This window comes from Molothrus aeneus, chromosome 3, assembly GCF_037042795.1.
Source record: "Molothrus aeneus isolate 106 chromosome 3, BPBGC_Maene_1.0, whole genome shotgun sequence".
Classification (NCBI taxonomy): domain Eukaryota; kingdom Metazoa; phylum Chordata; class Aves; order Passeriformes; family Icteridae; genus Molothrus; species Molothrus aeneus.
This window is the reverse complement of record NC_089648.1, coordinates 29770361-29786997: the sequence shown is the minus strand read 5'-3', so window position 1 is coordinate 29786997 and position 16637 is coordinate 29770361. Positions and strand designations below refer to the sequence as shown.

General features: G+C 55.5%; 1 protein-coding gene across 5 annotated transcripts in view; it reads left to right on the top strand.

Annotated features, from left to right (window-relative positions):
* Positions 1-16637, top strand: part of SLC29A1 (solute carrier family 29 member 1 (Augustine blood group)) — a 32960-nt gene that overhangs the window by 10631 nt on the left and 5692 nt on the right. For 3 of the 5 annotated variants that reach the window (XM_066546566.1, XM_066546567.1, XM_066546568.1), the window contains 5 exons: positions 14790-14872; positions 15351-15432; positions 15653-15825; positions 16052-16191; positions 16399-16533. In XM_066546566.1, coding sequence (XP_066402663.1) covers positions 14844-14872; positions 15351-15432; positions 15653-15825; positions 16052-16191; positions 16399-16533 — 559 coding nt within the window. In that variant the 5' untranslated portion in view covers positions 14790-14843. Of the gene's footprint in view, positions 1-13854; positions 14025-14789; positions 14873-15350; positions 15433-15652; positions 15826-16051; positions 16192-16398; positions 16534-16637 lie in introns of those variants that run through there. The other 2 variants (XM_066546565.1, XM_066546564.1) reach the window with 2 other exon arrangements.

The following is a 16637-nucleotide window of genomic DNA, read 5'->3' as shown; positions in this document are numbered from 1 at the left end:
CCTCCGAGGCTCCTGGCAGCGTTTCAGAGCTGCCGGATGCGTGGGGAAGCCTTCAGAGGGACCCGGGGGATTCCCCGAGCGCAGGATTCGGTGCCACGGCGTGCGGAGAGGCGGCGTGCGAGTCGCGGCTTGGGGGACCGGGCGGGGGGTGTGTGATGCATAGATGTGCTTTTGGCGGGGGGGGGGGGGGGGGGGTCCTTCCTTGCTACCTTGCACGGCAACTACAAATCCCCTCTCACAGTCACTGCCGCGGGGAGAGCATGTCGTTTTGGGGATGCGGAGCGGAGCGGAGCGGCCGGCACCTGGCTCTAGGGATGCGGAGCGCAGTGATGCTCTGGTACCTGGGATGCAGGACTGCACCGAGGGGATTGTGCCGCGGTCCTGCGGCTGCAGAGGTGCACATCCCTGCCGGGTGGTGAGTGTGCACGGCAGTGTCTGCCAGCCTGCCTCAGCTGCGGGTGTGGGGAGACCCGCTGGCAGGTGCGTGGGCAGGGTGCCATGTGCTGCTGTGCGAGAAGTGGGGCAGAGCCCCTTGGCTGGCAGAAAAACTGCTGGGTCGAGGTTGCCCCACGTCCTGCTCAAGAAAATCTTGCCTGTTGGCTGCGGGGTGATTTCAGTGAGTGTTTCTTTCCATTCCTGAGTAAACCGTCAGCGTTAATGGAGAGCGGGTCCAGTCAGAAGTGCCAAGAGCTCTTGTGGAGCCTTTTGTGCTGTCCTCCTCCTCACCTCTGTAGTTAAATCTGAGGCTCACACCCCTGCTAGATGTTAATAGTGCCAGACCAACAGTCCCTGCCTGTACTCACCAGCGCTCCCATCTGCCTCTCGGGAATGGGCTGTGGAATTGCAGACTGTGTGGGAAGGCAGCAGCAGCTAAGCCCTTGAGCTGTGGGATCGCAGACAAGTAAAGCCTGTGTCCTTGATCCCAGGGCTAGGGGCTGCAGGAGGAATTTGTGCAGCTGTTGGCCACAGCTGGATGCACTTCCCGACTGCTCTGAAACAGAAAACAACCCAACGGCCCCTCAGTTGCCTGTTGTGAGCAGACACAGTTGAGGGACTTCTGTGAGTGCCGACATGGGAAATCCCACTCCCCCCAAGCACTGCACCCCGGCTTGGTGACATTGCTCCCACTCACCAGCACCTGCAAGCTGCTGGACAGCCTCAGGCTCCCTCGAGCCTGCCTTCTCTACAAAGCTGTTTCAGGATGTGACTGTGCAGGGATGCTTTTCCCTTGGCTTCACTGGTTGTCTTTGTGCAGCTCATGGGCCATTGATGGTGTCAGTCCAGTGCTGACACCACACATATGCCCCCCCAAAGCACTCCTGCTCTCGCCATTGTTTTTTGCTCCTGGAAAAGAGAAGAAGTAGGCTTGCTCTTGGCTCACCAAAAAGCTTTTCAAAGAGCAAAGGCACTTTCTTCTCAGCACCAAGGGCTGTAACATCAGCCCCAAAAGATGCTTTGCAGGATGACTCGTCCCTCCACAACTAGTGCAGACAAGAGGTAGAGGCTGTACCAGATACCTGGAGTGAGGAGGCTGAAGAAATTCACTTCAGCTTAAATCAGCAGATGTGGCACCAGCACACAAGACAGTATGGTACCTCCGTCCTGCAGTTGTCCCTCTTCTCCATTCCTCACCAAGCTGCATAATTAACTACTGGCATCAATTCCCCAGCATGGCATCGCTGCTCTCATTATCTTGGGCTGGGAGGTGTTAATGAGCCTCTTCCTCTCTGAAGATGAGCCATAGGCTTTGTTGTTGCCCTGGCCTGACCTGTCTTATTCTTTGTTGTGGTATGGGGGTAAGCCAGGGTGCGGAGGACAAGGCACGCGTTCCCCCACTCCCGTGCTACACCTTCTTCACTGCCCAGCTTCATTCCCAGTCCTCCTGGCAGAGGCACAGCCCAGGGGCCAGCCCATTGGGAAAGAGGGAGCCCAGAACCACCTGTGTGCCCCATCCAAATGGGAAAGCACCAGCCGGGTGCTTTAGGAAGCCAGCAAGCAGCTTCAGGTGTTTTCCATGGGACACATGTAGATCTTGGTTGTTTTTGTTCAGTACAACATCCAGGCCCTTGGCGAGTGTTATGGAAGCTGCCAACGCCCGCTCTCATCCAGGGAATTCTGTTTGCGCTCCTTGCCATCTCTGTACTGACCCCACAGTGCAAACCTCACTTACCTTCGTGAGCCTTCCCAACACTGAGCTCTGTCCTGAGACCCCTGCCAGCCCAGGGGGCTGCAGGACTGCCGGCTCTCAGAGTCTCATCTCCATGCTAACTTGTTCTCAGCTGCCAACAAACCGAGGCCCAAAGCACTATGCAAAATGAGCTACAGGCATTTGCAGCTGGGCAGGAGTCAGAGTTTTACTCACCACACAGCTATCTTTGATTAAGCAGTGCTATAAAGACTGATTGCTTCTTAGGTTAAGAGTGTGTAAGATGTGGGATGGAGAAAGAAGTATGCAGAGTAGGGGCAGAGCTTGGATGGGTTTGGTTACAGCAGGAGGTGTGGTCTGGAGGGACTCAGTTCCCCAGCAGAGGCTGCATACCCCATCTTCCACTCCAGATTCTGTGGACCTAGCTGGGGGGTGGGGGGAGGCTGTACATGGGTTCTGGGGTCCCTGTGTGAGAGAGGAGCTGTGATGCTGCATGAGGAATGCATCTGAGGATTGTTGTTCCCGTAATACAAGGGAAGCTGTTGCGTAGGAATAACACTAATACGTTCTTTGTAATTTCGTTGCTGATGGCAATGGTCTGAAAAATGTCCCTGTTGTGACTTTTGGTCCTGCTCTGGCTTGGAGCGGGATTTTTCCTGGTTTTGCCATTCCCCAAGAAAGGGCAAGCTCAAAGCTCTGTGTGTGTGGCTGTTATGCACTAGCTGTGACACAAATTGGTGGGCCTGGCATTCTGGGTGCAGTGCTCAAGGCTCTCTTTCAGCCTCTTGGTTAAGCCGTGGGAGAGCACAGTCAGGCTTCATCTCCAGCAGACTGACTTTCCTTGGGGCCAAAAGGGAGCAGAGGCCAATTGCCTGCCTGGTGGCTCATGCAGAAACTGTCAGCAGGAAGTCAGGCAGATTTCCGCAGAGCCCGCTTGCTTCTTCCCATCACACAACTGCCAGTGAGACTTGCTTTAGTTCATTTCCTTTAGGACTAGTCTGATAGGAAGGCACCTTGCTGTGAAATTTCCAGCTGGAAATTCCTGGAGTGAGCAGACCAGGAAGCTGCAGAGGGAGGAGGCAGGCAGGGGCTGGAGGTGAAGAGCAGGGCTCGGAGGGACGTGACTGGGTGGGCAGCAGCAGTGGGACTGGAGGGTTGGGCCAGCCTGCTCTGGCCTCCTACTGAGGCTCAGTCACGGCAGCAGGACTGTGTCATCAGCTGTGCTGTGCCAAGGGCAAGCCATCCACCTGAATGTGTATCTGTGGCCCCGGACTGACACTGAAGTGGCACCAGCCTCCTGCAAAGCTGCTGGGGAAAGGGTGTTCTGCCTGGGTTGCCCTGCTTGGCATCTCCTCTGCTGCCCAAGCTGTGGCTCCAAACATGGTCCTCATCCCTGCCTGGTTCATTTTGCCCAGCACCTCCAGCCATGGACACAGTTACACCTGTGGCTGGGGCCCTGTTCACCTGGCTCGAGCCCGTGAGCACTTTGGAGTTTCACTAGAGTTTTTGTGCATGGTAAACCCTCATGAGAGAAAGTCCCCTGTTTGAAGCTTGGGGATGACTCCTGGAGAACAGCCAGGGAGGAAGGAGGGACTGGTGGCAGATCTGGCTTCTCAGTCCTGCCCAAGGCTCAGGGTTGAAGGAGATGCTAGCCTTAACTATCTTGCCTGCTCTGCCTGTGACAGGCAGTATAATTTCCTGGCCTCAGGACCAAGGTGGAGGCAATTGCCCTTTTTTATCCTCCCTTAGTGCTGTACCCTCATTTACCTGATGGTATTTGCTCTGGACTGGACTTCAGCCCCCACAGGGAGCCCACTGCTGCAGGACGCACACAGTGCATGGTGCTTTCATCCCATCAGGGTTTGTAGGTGTTGGGCTGGGGCTGGGGATGGCAGGGTTGGGTGGGTCTTCATGGCATCCTGGCAAGAGCAGGAATGTTATCCATTAGCCACAGGAGGACGCAGACCAACGGCAACACAGCCAAGCTATTGTGGAGTGATCCACCCTACCCTGCAGCTTCTTCTTCCCATCTTCACACCCTCTTCTCATGGCAACACACACAAGGCTGGCATGTTTGTGTGGTGAACCACGTCAAGATACTGATCTGCCAGCATGTTTCTGAATAGGGCTGGAGGCAGCAGCTGCGGGGTGCCCATGTGATGTGGGTCAGAATCCGAATCCATGCCTTGCGGGGGTGTGACGAAGGTGCTGAAGAGCACTGCACTCCCCTTGCCTGGGCTCTGCAGCTGGGCTTGCTCCAAAAGTGGAGCCTTTGACCAGAAACAAAACCCGGCATCAGTAAATAGCCTGGCAATTGATACTCAACACACAAGTCTGCTGTGCCTCCCTTCCTTCCCTGTGGCTGTGAAGGGGATGCAGTGTGTCAGAGGGACTGCTCCAGCAAGGCTCGGGCCCTGGGCTCCCTATCACCTGGCACCACTGTGGAGGTACATCAGCATCCACCCAGGCAAACCAAGACACCTTGCCAGATGGCCATCTCACCTCAATGGAGGCTGCTGGAATCTTGGGTCTCCCAGCAGGGTGTCCAGAGCTGCCTTCATCTCCTCTGCTCCCCACATTAATCTGGGGAGGCTCAGAGGCTTCTGGAGCCTGCCAGCCAGAGCCAGTGGCTGCAAAGTGACATTTCCACAAGAGCAGAGCACTCAGTGGCTCTCACCCAGAGTTTTTCGTGCTTCCCTGAGACATCCTGAGGATGCTCAGGGTGCCAGACAGGCTATGATACAATGGCTGTGGCACACTGGGCAGTGGCTGTTTGCACTGACGTAGCAGCACAGGCTGGGATTTGGAGAGGATGTGACTTGCTCTTTCCCAGCTTGTGGCTGGGCTTATTATTGTTGGTTGTGTGTGAGATTCTGTTTTGCTGGCATTTGGGCAGACACAGCGGTCCCCACCTCCTGTTTGCTCTCCCCGCCTGATCCTACTTGCATAAAGATTTTCCTGTTTGCCGCTGTTTAGCCAAGGCCAGTGCCAAGGGTGGGAGGTTTGGGCTCTGACTTATTTGCTCCAAAGGAGGTGTCTGCCTCAAGTCTTGCTTTGGCTCCTCATGTGAGACCTCAATCCTGCCAGGCTGTTTGGGGAAGCTGAGTTATTCAGGGAAGAGGGTGCCAGAGATGGTGCTTCTGCCCTGGGTGTTTGCTCCAACTCCTTTGCTCCCACCACATCGCTGCCTCCTTGGCTTTCCACTCCTCACTCCACAGATTGTGTGTTGCACTCACAGCTCTGCTGTGTCTGCCACAGAACAGGGGTATGAAAACCCAGCTGTCAGCAGGCAGCATCTTCCCTGCTGGAAAACGTGCAGGTGTGTGTGGCTCCTCGAGTCCCTTCAGCTCCTGGGACTTGTGGACTTCCACTCTTTGGAAATGGCTGCAGCTTTGGAAGTGAGTGCATTTGGCACAAGCAGACCCACACAGGGCATCCATCCCTTCTCCTTTCTTTTGTTTCTGGGGATTGTAGGGTGCCCCTAGGCTAGCACACAGTGGGTTTTTGAGGTGAGGGCATGATAGATACTCCCTGTCTCTTGGAGTAGAGCCACTGTGAAATAGCTGCATTTAGCATCTGAAGCCACTTTGGGATTTGTAAGATGCTGTGGCTGTCTGGGCAGTGAGCAGGATCTTGGCAGGACAGGTGGCTGACAGACAGACTGCACAGGACCCTGACAAGTCCCAAAACCTTCTTCTGTGCTCACCATCTCCTTTCTCAGTAGGACTGAGACATTTAATGCCAAAAGCAGCGGTCAGCCAGGGCCCCTAGTCTGAGCTGGCCTGCAAGCAAAAGGCCCCTTTGGTCTGTGGGGACCCAAAATAGCCCATGTATTTCTGTCCTGGCCACTGGGACATGCAGAGGACAGAGCCAGCCTCGACTCACCACAGGCCAGTGGTGGTTGGCTCCTGCATGTCTGTCCCATCCTCTGCCAAGGGGGCTGCTGCTCAGTGGGGAGGAATTTCCTCTCTGAATTTTGGAAGCTGGGGAGGTGGCGACACCAAGGGAAGATTGTGTTGTTCTGGCTTTGGTTTCATTTCTCTGTCCTCCACTAAATTGGAAACAGCTGTGCAGCCCAGACCAGCCTCCAAAAAACTGAGGGGAGCTGATGGGGGCCAAAATGATCTCTGCCCCTGGGCCAGTACCCCAAACAGGACTTGCAGCTTTCTGCTGGGCTCTCCAGGTACAATGGCAAGGTTCACTTTGCCCAGCCCTGGGGATGCTCTCCCACCTTCTTGGGGGGCAGCAGCTCAGCAGCTCCCACTGGGTTTGGGCAGCTCTTGCCTGCTGAGGGTCCTGCCAGTGCTGCACCTTTGAATCTGGCTCCATAGAGGAAGGAGCCAGAGCTGGAAGGACAGCCTCTCTCCTGGGAGGTGGAGGTGCTGTGGGGTGCAGGAGGTGGCCAGGTGGCAGTGGGCAGGGGGTTGCTGCAGGCAGGTGCTCTCACTGCTGGTTGGCTGCTGGCTTTTCCTGCTCTTCTAGAAGCATCCCTGTTTTGGGGACAAGAGAGTGAGGGCTCAGATTCTCCTTGGGGAAAGGAGTTCCTTTCCTAAAGTACAGGATGGCCTTTGGGGTGGGAGAGTGGTTGAGCTGAGCCCTCCAAGCCCCTTCTGCCTTGCCCCTCACAGCAGGACTGTTCTGAGGACCTCTCAAACAGAATGTAAGCTGTCCCCATCCTTCTCCTCCAGACCCTCACTGCAGGTTTCTCCATGCTCAGCTCTCTTATGTTGCTCCTGGCCTGACTCCTTCCTGGGTCTGCCAGCTCTGAGCTCAGTCCTGTAGCCAGCAACATGAAACAATGAAGGGGGAATCATCTCCACTGTACATCCCAGCACCCTAGGAGTGCCAGTGGCAGATGGCCTCCTGCAGTCCTGCAGTCACCTTGGGGTAGCCATGGTAGACATGGCCCTGCTGAGCCCAGGAGATGGCAGGCTATGGAAAAATTCATCTTACCCCTTTTTCATTCCTCAGCTGTGGGATTCTATCCACTGGGTTTCCTCCCACACATTCAGTGAGTCCTTATCTTCAGACTTGTCTGGCTAAGAGCTGTTTTGCTCTCAGCTTGTTTTGCTGTGGGCTCCTCTTTCTGTGTCTCACCTTTGTTCCCCTCAGCTGCAGACAGGAGGGGGAAGTGGGACCTGGTCCTGTAGGCTCAAGCCATCCCTCTGACCTGCTTTAGCTGCTGCCCAAGGTGTGGCCAACCAAGATACTATGGTGCAGACAGAGACAGGGATTCCTCTTGAGCAACCATGAAAGCAGGGAGGGGGAAAGCTGCTAATGCAAAAGAGGTGCATCTGACAGCCACATCCCAAGGGGTCTTACCTAAGTGCTATCCCAAACCACTAGGGAGCATCCCTCCTCCCACCTGCCTGGGTGGAAATAAGGACCTGCCTGTGGGCAGGCAAGAGCCATAACTGTGCCTTGTGTTGTGCATGGTTGGGATTGCCTTTGTCCTCTGTGCATGGCTGTCCTGGCGTGTGGTGGCCTGTGCCACTACTGCATCAGGACCCAGGCTCCTCCATGCAAGGAGGACCCGCTCCAGCTCAGGGCTGCCTCTGGCTGCTCCTTGTGCTCCCAGATGAAGTTTACATTAATGATATCTGGTTGTTCTCCCTAGGTGTCCTGTAAGGTTTTCTCCATTTGGAAGCGGAAACGTGGTTTCCTGCCATTGTGCTTCTTCCTGCTGCAGCCCCCAGATCGATTAGAGGGAAGTACCCCTTCCTCCAGCACTTCCCTTGCCCTATGGCCCCCAAGCAGCACCTCCATTGGCCAGCCTGGAATCCCTGGGGACTTGGACCAGCCCTGCAGACATGGGCTGTGAGGGTCTGCTGGCTGCAGAGGATTGCTGGATAAGGCTGAAGGGCTGGGGCAAGGCATCCCCAGGCTCTCCCCAAACCCATGGTGGTCCCTCAAGAAGCCATGGTCAGGTGGTGAGCTTGGTGAGCTGTGCATGCCCATAGTGGGTCACTCTGTGCCCCTTCCCACTCCTTGCAGCTCCTGGAGGTGCTGAAAGCTGCCTGGAAGCACCATCCAGGTGCTGGAGATGGTTTCTGCCTGGGCTTGGAGGCTTCCGCAGCTGCACTGAGTGAAGCCCTGAGCAAATCCCTCCCTCTGCCCTTGAGAGAAAGAAATTTTTTTTTCTAAATTTCCACAAATAGAGACTGAACCTAGCCCTGGAAAAACGTGTCTCCTTCCACAGCCTCCCAAGAAGCAGGTTGGGGTTGTGCCTTGGAGAGGACGGTTCTTTCCCTGGGGAGAGCAGCCTGAGCAGGTGCCATCAGAGAAACCAGCTTCTTGGAAGAATCCTGTCTCTGCAAACAGTTTCCTGAGATCACCTTATCTCTCCTCTGCTGACGCCTGCTCATAAATGACGTTTTCCCCCTGCTCCTGCCCTTCCCCAGGCGCTTGTATCTCCTCCCGCATCCCCAGACTGCTGGCCCTGGAGCAGGCAACACCTCAAATATTTGTGGGGCTTTTCCTACCTCTACCAAGGCTGCGTTCTCCCTGCATGGTCCTGTGGCTTGAAAGTGACAAGGAGCAAGGGGCTGGGACCGCCCCGCCCTTCTGGTAAGCTTGTTGTGGTGACATTGCAATGTCCCTCTGCAGCGTTTGTCCATCTCTGCTCCTGGGGGGGATTTCTCTGACCAGGGACCAGATTGCACCTGGGCTTGGGCACTCGCTGTGTGCTGAGGAGAGAGGTGTGTGGGTTCATCCTGGGGCTGCCGTCGATTGACCAGTATCAGTCAGGGCTGGGAACCCACTCAGCTGGCCTGCTGAAAAGGTGGATATTCAGGACTTCCTGGGACTCAGTAATGGTCTGACAGGGATAGTCAGACAGCTGGGATAGTCCCAGCTGTGCCAGCTGGGGTAATTTTAAGGCTGGCTCTTCCCTGTCACTGTCCTCTGCCCTCTACCTGGTGGGAAGCCCTTCAGGGAGAGTGCTGGAGTTGCTGTGGAATTTACTGCCCAGCCAGATCACTTTACCTGCCTGGGGCGAGGGCCCCCAGGGAGCCTCTCAGGGCTCCTTGAACTCTCCAGATAAGAAACTTCAGCCTGGTTGGTCTACAAGTTCAAAACACACCAGGGCTGAATGCTCCCCCTGCACCACCCGGCATCTGAGATAACAGCTAGTGCTGGGAGCAGGGTCAGGATCCACAGCTGCTGCTTTGTGAGGAGTTTGTGGTGCAGCAAGCCCAAAGGCAGAGGGGGTTTAGAGGTGCCTCTTCTTTTGTCCATGGAGGAGTGAAGGGAGTGAGATAAAATGGGTCAGAAACATTGCCCAGGGACCCTCATTCTGTGGGGTGAGGGTGCTGCACAGAGCACCTGGTAAGAGTTTTTTTCCTGCTGTCCAAGCCTTGGCAAAGCAGAGGACTTTGTCTGCAGACAGCAAATCAAGGGAGAAAGCAGAAATACCTGCTCCCTCCTGCTCCCCTGCTAAGCTGTCTCCTCAGGATGCAGGGACGGAGTGGGGCTGGAAGAGCAGATGACATCACAAGGCTGTTTACTGAAAGGCAGAGAGGACAAGAAGAAGAGGAAGTGCTATCAGCTTGCTGATGGGAACAGCCAAAAAGCACTCCAGGACTAGGAAACCTGCTGCAGGATATTGAATGGATGAGTGATCAGAGGAAGAGAGGCCATAGCAGAAAAGAACAGATGAAGCTTTTACCTCACTGTTAGCTCTACAAGAGCCTGAGCAGTTTCTTCCACCTTCCTTTGGGGGAGCTCCTCAGAGCAGAGAAAAGGTTAGAAAGCAAAGGTAAACAGCAACAAGTGTCTTGGGCCGGGCAATGTTCCCCAGAAGGAAAGGGAGGGTGATGTGGCTGGTTGTGACTGTGGCCCCTCGTCATTCATTTGCAACTGCTCCAGCCCCCAGGGACTGGGAGGAGGGAAAGATATGATGTTATTTTCTAAGAAGGGCTGAAGGAACTTCAGGGAAAAGCCAACTGCTGAATCTGCTGCATGTCCTGGGTGTCTGTGCAGGGACAGGGCCTGTGGCAGGTGGGGAGGCACTCAGGACTGGAGCAGCATTTCTTAGGGAGTCTGGGCTCAGAGTACCCACACTGCTTCCTCCAAAAAATTCCAGCTTTCAGCCTAGTTCTTAAAGGAACTTGCTGGTCAAGAGGGAAAGTCCTTAGCTCCAAAATTAGTATGAAAACAGGAAGGAGAGTGTAGGAGTCAGCAGTCAGTTTTTCCAGAGAAAAGAGATCTTTGCATTGGTCAGATGTTTTTTCAACACATTCATGAGTGACCTGAAAAAGAGAATGAGCAATGAGATGACAGGGCTTTGCTGAGGTGATTGGATTACTCAGGTTCATGGGGACAAGTGCCAGCTAGGAGGAGCACTGACAACCATTACACCAGGCAACTGAAATTCAGTTTAGATAAATACCAAGTGATAGACAAGGGGGGAAGGGAAGAAGCCTCAAATCCATAAACAAGATTATACACTGAGCCAGCCATGAGCGGCCACTCTCAGCAAGGCCTGGGGCGATTTCAGATAACTCAGTGTGCATGAAAACACATTGAATCATCTTTCCCAGTTACAAAGCAGAAACAAAGCAGGAAAGCTTTGTGCCACTCTTCAAATTCGTGTCTCACCCTCACACAGTCCCTGTGTGCCCCCTGCACCAGCATCTCTGGTGCAGGATCGAGAGGAGCCAGGGAAGATTTGGAGAAAAGCAACAAGGAAGACTAACAAGGAAGACATGGAACCATGCCTGAATGACTAAGTGAGCTAGAATTTCTATTTGAAAAATGTGCTGTTGGGTGGATACAATCCAGGTCTGTAAAGTAGCCACTCCAATGTTCATCCACCCTTTGATGTTGAAGGCAAGGGAGCCCTGGTGAGGCCCTGCATGTGGGGAGAGCTGCTGCCCCCTCTCAGGAGTTCCTGAGTTGAAGGGGGAAGCAGAATTTCACAGAAGTGAAACCCACCATGGCTACAAAACACATGAACATAATCTCCCTTCCAGCTCGGAGGCTGGGGAAACAGTTGGACAGTTAGTCCACGCTCATGCCACATTTACTCTTTCCTAGCATCTGCTTTTGCACTCGGATGGAGACAGCCTTTGAGCTGGACCAGCCTCTGCTTTGACTCAAGGCACAAGAGCTTGTTTTTGTCTCAGCCCCACAGTGGTGCTGCACAACTGCACACACTCATCTGTCTTGGGCAATACAAGTGTGTGTCCTGAAGGTGGAGTTGCCTGCAGCCCAGCACAAGGAAGGAGGATCCACAAGCAGCATGCTCAGAGTTCAGGCACGCATATGAAATCTCATGAAACGGGCCGTCTCGTAAGTGTTTCCTATCTTCAGCTGAGTCATGGCCACCAAGGTTTCATGTGACCTGCATACCTGTGCTGGGCTTGTTCCTGCAGATAAACCTTGAGGGGCACCTGGATCAGCCTTCCTGCCAGGAGAACTCTGGTGTCACCCAGTGGGCAAGCAGACATCGGGGATGGGGTGAAAGGCTGGTGAAGCAAATGGTCCTGTCCCATCTTGGCCTTGGAGGAAGTACTGACATTATCCCTGCAAAATGATCCCCTGACAAGTGGTGCCAGTAGGACACGAGGTGCTTGCCGGTGAATCTGCTGGCAACCCCTTGGCTATGGACTGCCAGGACACTTCTACACTTGGTGTGGTGTAAACGGCTTTTCTTTAAAAATGTGGTGTTTCTGGGTATAATTCCATGGTGCCATGGCATGCCTATATGGCACAAGGGAATTGCTTAAGTGGGAAACTAAGCATGCACTGTGCTCACACTTGGTGAAAGGCAGCAGGAAAATGTGATGTGGGGAAAAGGAGAGGTAGGAAGTGTCCAACGCCAGGTGACAAATGGCTGCCTGCAGGTGAGGCTGTCCTGCAGTGCGGGTTTTTCTGCAGAGGTTAGGCAGTTTTGGTGACAGCTGGCCCTGCTGTCAGCTCCCAGGGCTTGGCTGGCAATGGGGCTGCACATGGCCACTGAGGGCATCACTCAGCATCTGTCACAGTCTTTGTGTGTCATAAATGGGCAATTAAAATTGTGCCATCTCTTGTTTGTACCTGCTCAAATGTTCTAGCTTATGGTTTGTTAAGCCCACTCTTTGTGATCTTGCTTCTTCTGCTTAGACATCATTTCCATGGGGTAAGACAGACTGCTCTATGCCCAGGAAGAAAAGGGATGTCCTTACGCCAAGGCCCCCCCTTCTCCTCCTTTTCTGTGTCCCTCAGGATGTGCAGCCACCAAGCTGGTGGCTGGGCTAAACACCAGCAGACTCCTGAAGAGGGGGCAGTTGGAGCTGTGCTGTGCCAGCTGGAAGAGTGGCATCTGTTCCACATCCCATGGGTTAGGGCAGCTCTCCCCAAGTGGGAGCAGGGTTGTCACCTGTTGCTGGTGTTGGTTCATGTAACCTTTTCTGTTTGTTTGTAGGGTTCTTTGTAACAGCCAGCAGCTGGAAGTGTTTCCTGCTGTAATGACTTCTGCCCTTGGCAGGCACTGTCTCTTTGTGGAAAAAATTAGAGGAGGCATTTAGCGAAGTGAGACAGAAAACAAACAGAGCAGGGCAGGAGACTACAGGGCTGCCAAGGAGGCTGGGCTCCTGACACAGGGATGTGGGCACTCTCTGGACGGAAGCAGGAGGTGGTGGGAACGCAGCATGGTGGAGCGCCCTGCCCCAGCACCCCCAGAGTCCTACTCCCGACCCCCCCTGCCTCCTCCCCAGAACCCCCGGCTCCTGTCGTCTCCTCCTCAGCACCCTTCTGTTCCTCCCTTCCCTGGATGGTTGGGCAGCAGGACCTGGGCTGTGTGCCAGCTCTGGTACCCGATACCTCTTCTCCTCCTCTGCGGGTGCCACTAAACCCGCGGGGCTCCGGCCCCCGTGACTTGAGCCAGGCCTGCTGCTCGCCCCCAAGGGCAGGGGGTGTGGAAGCAGAGGACACACTGCCTTCAAATACCCCGAACACAGGGCTCACCCTGGCTCTGTCCTCTCTCCCAGGTATGTCTATGGCATCAGGCCCTGCCTCTATTTCTAGGGACAGCAGTGTGACCTGGTGGGGGCTGGAAAGGGGATCAGCGGCTTGGTTGGCAAGGGAAGCATGTTGGGGCTTGCTGGGGACCCACGGGGGAAGCTGAGGTTCTCTTGCCTATTTTGAGTTGAGATCTGTTTGCTCAGAGACAAGCAATGGCCCCGGTGAGGTTTCTGTGTGCGAGGGGATTGCAGTTGTGTTTGCAGATCCCTCTGCTAATCCCGAGTGAGGATGTCTCCTCCCCGCAGAGGCACTGGCAGGCTGTCAGGAGGGGATTTTGGGATGTTTTCTCTGGAAGCCCGGTTGGCTTACAAGGGCAAGGCAGGAGCTGTCATGCCCCCGAGCTCTCTGTGTGGGAAGCCAGGGGAGCGGTGCTGCAGATGGCTGCGACATCAACAGGGTGGCACCTGCCGGCCTGGTGCCTCTGCAGATATACTGTCCTGCTCTGTCTTTCCCAAGCGGCCCAAGGGGCTTCTAAAATCCCTCTCCACATCCCACCGGCTATGTTTCGGCTCCATGGTAGCTCAGGCTCCCCAGCCGGCAGGGTCCTACCGGGGGAGGAGGCGAGCTCTGCCCAGAACCCCACGGCACCTGCGCCAGGGACGGGCTGCGCTGCTTTCAGTGCGAGCCGGGGCTGGCAGGGACTACAGATCCCAGCATGCTGCTGCCTGCCTCTTCCTCCTCCTCCCCCTCCTCCTCCTCCGCCCTACCTGGCAGGGCGCGGGCAGGGATGCTGCAGGCGGCGTTGGAGCAGGCATCGGCAGGGCATGTCCCGGGCGGGCCGGGGACACGGCGCCGGCAGCCCCGCTGCAGGTGAAGCGCTGGGACAAGTGCCGGAGCACCCCATGCTGCGCCGCCCCGACTGGAAAAGGACAAGGCAGGCCCGCGGTTCCTCCTGGCGGCTAATCCTACTCTGCGCCGGGAAGAGGGGGTGACCGGGGAGGGAAAGTCCCTTCTCGGGGCTGTGGGAGCCGCATCTCTGGGGCTCTCGGAGCGGTGCCTGAGCGGTGCAGCGCCTGGGCAGGCGGTGACGGGGAAAAAGGAGCGGTGGGTGCCCGGGAGGCGACAGCAGTGCCGGGGACGCCCTTGGCTTTTCAAGGTGACCCAGGATAGGGCTGTGAGAGCCCCAGGGAAGTGGAATTGAAAAGGGGAGATTTGCTGGTTCGGGCCGGAGAGGCTGCTGAATTAAATATGTCTTTTGTGCCACCGGGCCCCGGGCGTTGGAGGGAGCTGGGGCGAGCAGGGTGGGCAGACACAGCCCACTGCGCACATGCTTCACTCACAGCCCCAGGATTGGGGACAGAGAGCTGCAGGCTCACAAATCCCTTAAGAGCCTGCTGCAAGCAGCTGGGCAGCCAGCATGAGCAGCCTGGGTATCTCGGGAAAGCAGTTTCCTTTCAGAGGGAAGGCTTGCTGTGCCCAGCCAGCAGAATAAGGCTGTGTGCCACAACCTCTTGGCTTAAGGACTGAGCTGCGGGTTTCCAAAGCTCCTGCACTGTCCTCTCGTCATTTTCTGGGTTGGTGTTTGGCTCCCAGTACTGTGGAGCACTTACTGGCAGCATGGGTTGGGGTTAAAACCAGTGCTGCCCCTGCCTGGCATGTGTCTTTCACTTTCCCATAAAATCTTCTGTTTGTTTTCCAGACGGAGAGCAGCCATAAGACTTGCTGGGACCTGTCCTAACTCTTGCCACACAAGATGACAGCAAGAGACGGGCCCCAAGATAGGTAATGATGGGTTCTGATGTAGCTGTGGGGGCACATCCAGGATACCAGGGGGTGACAGGACAGAGGGACCCCAGCATCTGGGAGACTCCCTCTGCTGCATGCTAACTGGGCTACCAAGCTGTCCCTTCTTTCTCAGCTTTTCCACAGCAAATGGGCTGTAAACTGTAAACAGTCCCCTGTAAACACACCTGGGGAGCAGTCCCCTGTAAACACACCAAGGTCTTTCCCAGACCTTGTTATGGATGCTGTGTATCTGGGTGCCACATTTTGAGGAGCAGCCAGCCTCTCCTTGCATTCGTAGCCTCCTGGGGAGGGCCTCCCACTGCCCCTCTGCAGTGCCACATCTCTGGCAGCCCAGGCTAGCAAGGGCTGTGGGGCAGGGCACTAAATATTATCTGGTGTCTCCCACTGCAGGGTCAGGGACAGTCAGAAGCAATACCCAGCTTCTGCTCCAAACCCCACTCTGTTCTCTTCACAGGTACAAGGCTGTTTGGCTGATCTTCTTCATTCTTGGTCTGGGAACGCTGCTGCCATGGAATTTCTTCATGACTGCCAGGGAGGTGAGGGCTTCCCTCCTGCTGTTGTCCATGACAGTAATTGTCCCTTGTCATGTCTAGGGACCATGGTGTAGATGTGGCAGCATGGCACAGCATGTGTGACCTGGGTGGGATGAGTGGCACTGAGGCAGCAGGAGGGATGGGGATGGGTCTGAACAGAGAATAAGGGTGGCCTTGAAAGGCCTCATAGGATCTCAGCCCCACCAGGCTCCCTCCTTTGCAGTATTTCATCAGTCGCCTTGGGGACCCGGAGGAGACAAGCCATGTCAGGAACCAGACTGGTGAGACCACCATCACACCCTCCTACCTGCAGTCCGTGTTTGACAACTTCATGACTCTCTGCGCCATGGTGCCCCTCCTTCTCTTCACCTGCCTCAACTCCTTCATCCACCAGCGGTGAGCCTTGCTCCGTCGTTGCCCCTGCCAGCCCCCATAGGGCCACCCTGCCCTGGCCTGTTCGCCTGTCCCAGCACTGAGCCACGCTACAGCCCGTTTGGTCAAGTCAAAGGCAAAACACCAATATCCTGTCTCAGGGTTTGGCTGGGATTCCCACAGTTAGAGCTTAGTCAAGCCCCAGGTTTTTAGGGGGTTGGGTTTTCCTCACTGAGACCTTCTTTTGCAGGATTCCCCAGCAGATCCGCATCTCAGGCAGCCTGGTGGCCATTGGGCTGGTGTTTCTAGTCACCGCGATCATGGTGAAAGTCCCCATAGACCCTCTTCCCTTCTTCGTCTTTACCATGATCAGCATTGTTTTCATCAACTGTGAGTGAAGCACTGGGGGAAGGAGAGGGACACAGCCCCATAGCTAGGGCTGATCCCTCTGGGAGAAAAGCATGAACCTCACAGTGGGAGAGCCAAGGGGGAGGGGGACTTGCCTTGCCTCACAGGGCAGGGGCCTTGGCTCCCTGCAGAGGTGCAGTTCGTCCTTGCCTTTGGTTTCTCATAAATGCTCATCTTTCCCCTTTGCAGCCTTCGGCGCCATTCTCCAGAGCAGCCTGTTTGGGCTGGCAGGGCTCCTGCCTGTCAGCTACACGGCCCCCATCATGAGTGGGCAGGGTTTGGCAGGCACCTTCGCTGCTTTGGCAATGATCTTCAGCATTGCCAGTGAGTAATCCCTGCCTTGCAGGTGACAGGGCCTTCCCAGACCGCTGCTGTCACAGCATCTGTCGAGGTCATGCTGTGTGGAAGATGGCAGCAGGGCTTTTCTC